The sequence below is a fragment of the Chionomys nivalis genome, chromosome 8, assembly GCF_950005125.1.
Source record: "Chionomys nivalis chromosome 8, mChiNiv1.1, whole genome shotgun sequence".
Taxonomy (NCBI): domain Eukaryota; kingdom Metazoa; phylum Chordata; class Mammalia; order Rodentia; family Cricetidae; genus Chionomys; species Chionomys nivalis.
Window position 1 is genome coordinate 88,823,994 of NC_080093.1, and position 4,421 is coordinate 88,828,414.

The 4,421-nt window shown below is 35.9% G+C and overlaps 1 protein-coding gene across 1 annotated transcript; it reads right to left on the bottom strand.

Annotated features, from left to right (window-relative positions):
* Positions 1-2,502: 2,502 nt before the first annotated feature.
* On the bottom strand, positions 2,503-3,447 carry LOC130879601 (olfactory receptor 497-like). The gene has a single exon (XM_057778282.1). The coding sequence runs from the start codon at positions 3,445-3,447 to the stop codon at positions 2,503-2,505; it is 945 nt and encodes a 314-aa protein (XP_057634265.1).
* Positions 3,448-4,421: the final 974 nt, after the last annotated feature.

The following is a 4,421-nucleotide window of genomic DNA, read 5'->3' on the forward strand; positions in this document are numbered from 1 at the left end:
GGAAGCCACTAGCCCCAGACAAGTTCAGCTGACTGTAATTCTAACATCTTAAACATTTCAGGATTTTTAATTTATTTTTTAATTTCACATATGTATGCTGTATTTACATCCTTTTTCCCTTGTCCCTTTTCTCCTTCAACCTTTCCCATACCTCTCCCCTTGCTCCCTTCCAAATCTGGGAAATTATATTCTAAGACAACCTAAGAACCAAGCTGGTGTAGGCGTTTTAATATCTGACAAAACAGACTTCAATCCAAACCTAATCAGAAGAGACAGGTAAGACACTACATACTAACCAAAGAAAAAATTCACCAAGATGATATTTCAATTCTTAAAAACACAAGGGAGCCCAAATCTGTAAAATAAACACTATCACAGCTGAGACCCACATTGACCCTCACTTATTGATAGTGAGAGTCCCGATATACCACTCTCACAAATTCCTGAACAGAATCATTAGCCTCCCTGTAAACACTGAATCTACATCTCTGAGGTCAGAATGTTTAACTGTTTCCTATATTTTAAATTCAACATCATCTTGTATTTGCTAATTGAAAAATAAAAAGTTAATGAACAATAAGAAACATTAGATTACATATCTGTGAAGATTTCTAGATTTGGGAGGACATGTTTGAGAATAATTAGGAAGAAGTCAGAGAAAAGGCATCAAAAACTAATTATTTATGGTGCATATGTCAAAGATTGGAATAATTTTACAGGTAGATACTGGATAGCCAATGAGCTCATCTAGACATTGAGTACTTATTATATTGCAAAACTAAGTAGATCCTAACATATCCTAAAGATGTATTACTACTAAAATAATTCTCATGAAATTGATATTTCAGTAGAGATCACACTATAGATGAATCAACATTTTAAAATTAGAATATGGTGAAGAAGAATAAATGGAATTTATTATGAGTGGTATTTATTATTATTACTATTATTATTATGAGTGGTAAAAGTATCTTTAGTGAGGGTGGGTGCTTTTAGCTTGGGAGGATAGCAATGAAATTCCTATGGGGCAAAAAAAATATTTTAACAGGAAGCTGAGAATAGCTTGTAAGTATGAAGAGTGGGCTAAAAACTGCCAAATAGAAAATAACAAGTACACTGATCCTGATAATCTCTACAAATGAAACGCAAGTCAGGGTAGTTCAAGGAGAAAAATATGGAAGACAAATGAATATCTGAACTCTATTTTTAACTGAGAAGTTGTTTGAGGTATGGAGAACAGTAAGAAAGCTGCCAAACAGAATACAAAATAGCTAGTATATTCATCATGATTACCTCAAAAAATAAAAAGAAAGAGTAATCCAAAGGAGGGACTCAAGGAAGATAGAAGCTTATCTGAATTCTATCATGAAATGAATAGAAGAAATTAAAATATTTAAATAGGAACAACGTAAGAAGACCATGTCTTTAAATATCATGTGTGTTGTACAGACAACTTGTTTTGTGAGCTCTGTATAATACAATAACCACCAGCCTGGCATGAAATAACTGGTTATGCTATAGTGAAACAAATGTCATTAGAACAACCAACCACTTTCTGAGTGGATATAGAGCTAGCTACAAAAAACGAAATCCACACCTAACACCACCATTTGGCCCAAAGCCTATGCTAGACAGGCCAAAGTCCCTAGCAAAAAACCTACCACCATTTTACTGCTAAATGGACATAGTATTAAACCAATTTGCAATGATTTATTATTACAATGCTCATAATTTAGTGCATCTCATAGTCCTCATGAAAGAAGCTTCTTTTTTGCAGAAGTTAGTAATCAGCACACCACTTGTCAACATGCAGAGAATTAGATACTACGGAACTTTCAACTCTATATGGGATGTCTATATTATTCCTCCTTCTCTTCAAGCTTAGGAATTGAGAAAGAGTAGATAGAAAGATTGTAAAAGCCAGAACTAGTAGAAAACAAAGAAACCTTGTTTCAGACACAACACAATGGGGGTCGACATGAACTCATGGTAGCTGTGTCAGTGTGTATAATATCAAACCATACAAAATCCCAGCATGGAGATGAGAGGTGAGATGAAGTGCATCCACAACTGAGAAGTTATTTGCAGTTGGTGTCTTCCAGGAGAATTGGAGTCAACTTTCTTTAAGGATTTGGTCTTTGATAGGATAACCATCTTTGGTGAATGTCTATACAGCAGAGGGTGGGCAGAAAGCACCCGACATTATATGACAGAAAAATGGAGTTGGCTGTGTAGGAGAAGGAAATAAAGAACTGGAAGGAGCTGGCGGGAGAGGGTAAACATAATCTAATTACTTTGTATAAAATTCTCAAAGACACATTTAAAAATACACTCACAAAACTTAAATGTAATAAAATAAAATACAAATATATATATATTGGGCGGAAAAGGAGATGAGCAGGAAAGGAGAAATAAGAAGGTTAATAATCAAACCTGAAATGGTGGTCAATTTGTCTTGCATGATCACTATTATTTTATTGTCTTGCAAAGCAACCAATCAATCTATGAAAATATTTTCTTACCAAGCTTTCTCTTTAGTGCATCCTTAATCTCATTATTCCTGAGACTGTAGATGAGGGGGTTCAACATGGGGATCACCACCATGTAGAAAACAGACACCACCTTGTTCTGGTCTGTGGAATAGCTGGACTTGGGCATCACATAGATGAAGGTGGTGGTTCCATAGTAGAGTATGACTGCCGTGAGGTGGGAGGTGCAGGTGGTGAAGGCCTTGTGGCGACCCTCAGTAGAGCGCATCTTCAGGACAGTGATGAGGATACAGGAATAAGAGATGACTATGACAAACACTGTGATCACAGTAACTGACCCAGCTGAAAATGAGGTAACAACTGCAGAGTCACTGACATCAGAACAGGAGAGTTCCATTAAAGGAGCATAATCACAGAAAAAGTGATTGATTCTATTTGGTCCGCAGAAGAGAAAAGAGAAAAAGTACACTACAGCAATGGAAGCATTAAGAAAGCCCCCTGTATAAGATCCCATAACAAGCTGGGTACAGACTTGTGTGGACATTTTGGATGAATAATGTAGTGGGTTGCTGACTGCCATGAAGCGATCATAAGCCATGGCAGCCAGAAGGAAGCATTCAACTGTCCCAAAGAAATCATCTAAACTGAGCTGGATGCCACACCCAAGGAAGGAGATGGTGCTTGGACTGACCAAGAAGTTGACAAGCATATTGGGTGTGACAGAAGATGAAAGGCCTATGTCAGTAGAAGCCAAGTGACTGAGTAAAAAGTACATGGGGTGATGGAGCTGGGAAGAGACCCTGATGAGAAGGATGGTGCTGAGGGTCCCAGACACAGTCACCAGGTAGATGCACAGGATGATGATGAAGAGGATGACTTTAAGGACTGAGTCATCTGTCAGGCCCAATAAAATGAATTCTGTCACTGTAGTGTGGTTCCCTTCCTCCAGGAAAGCCATGGAACACTGTAGTTGCTGTCAGATCAACACTGTGATGGATTTATCACAGGAAAAAAAATTATTAATAGGTCATTTTATTTCATTTAATACATATATGGAGAGTATTATCAGTTACTTTAAATTATTTAAAGAGAAGTGCTAGAAATATGCTATAAATAATATATAATTATTTATATTATACATAATAAAATATTCTTATGTCATTAAAGATAAAGATTTAAAATTATGAGACTTTGCTTGGTGAGATGATTTTTCAGACAGTTTTTTACCACTAAGCCTGACACCTGACAGCCAAATTTCTTAAATATTATTCATATTTTATGTGTTGCATTTGATATTTTAAATTATTTAGAACATGATGATCTATTTAGAATCATTTGAGATATTTAAGGAGCTTGCAACAGAAAGTTCCCTTTGTAAATTTAGTGTTATCTCTGCTCTATTTCTTCTCAGATCTGACAAAAAATTATCATCTTTTAAAAAGTCGATCAATATATTACCTTACTTACAGAAATGATAGACTGTGATTAATGTCACCAAATAGAAACTCTCTATGTATCAACATTGGAAAGCTGAAATACTATTCTGCGGTCTGTGGCTAATTTGTATGTGCCCTTCACTGCATTGCCACCCTTTATTTATTTTGCAGTAATTAAAAGGAACAGACTGAGTCCAGCATGTCTTGTGTTCATAATTAATTCTCTTTTTAAATATTTATCATTTTAACTTTGTGTGTGTGAGTGTTGCCTGTATGTACATAGATATGTGTACCACCAGCATGACTTGTGCTTTTGAATACAAGAAGTGGTCATTGGTTCCCTAGAACTAGAACCACAATCTGCATGGGAAACTGTGCAAGTATTGGAGATTAAACCTGGATTCCCTGCAAATCCAGCAAATGCTTTTAACCATTGAACCATGTCTTCAACCCCATGATTTTGTTACTTCTCGTATTGTTTTTAATGTAAAACTAC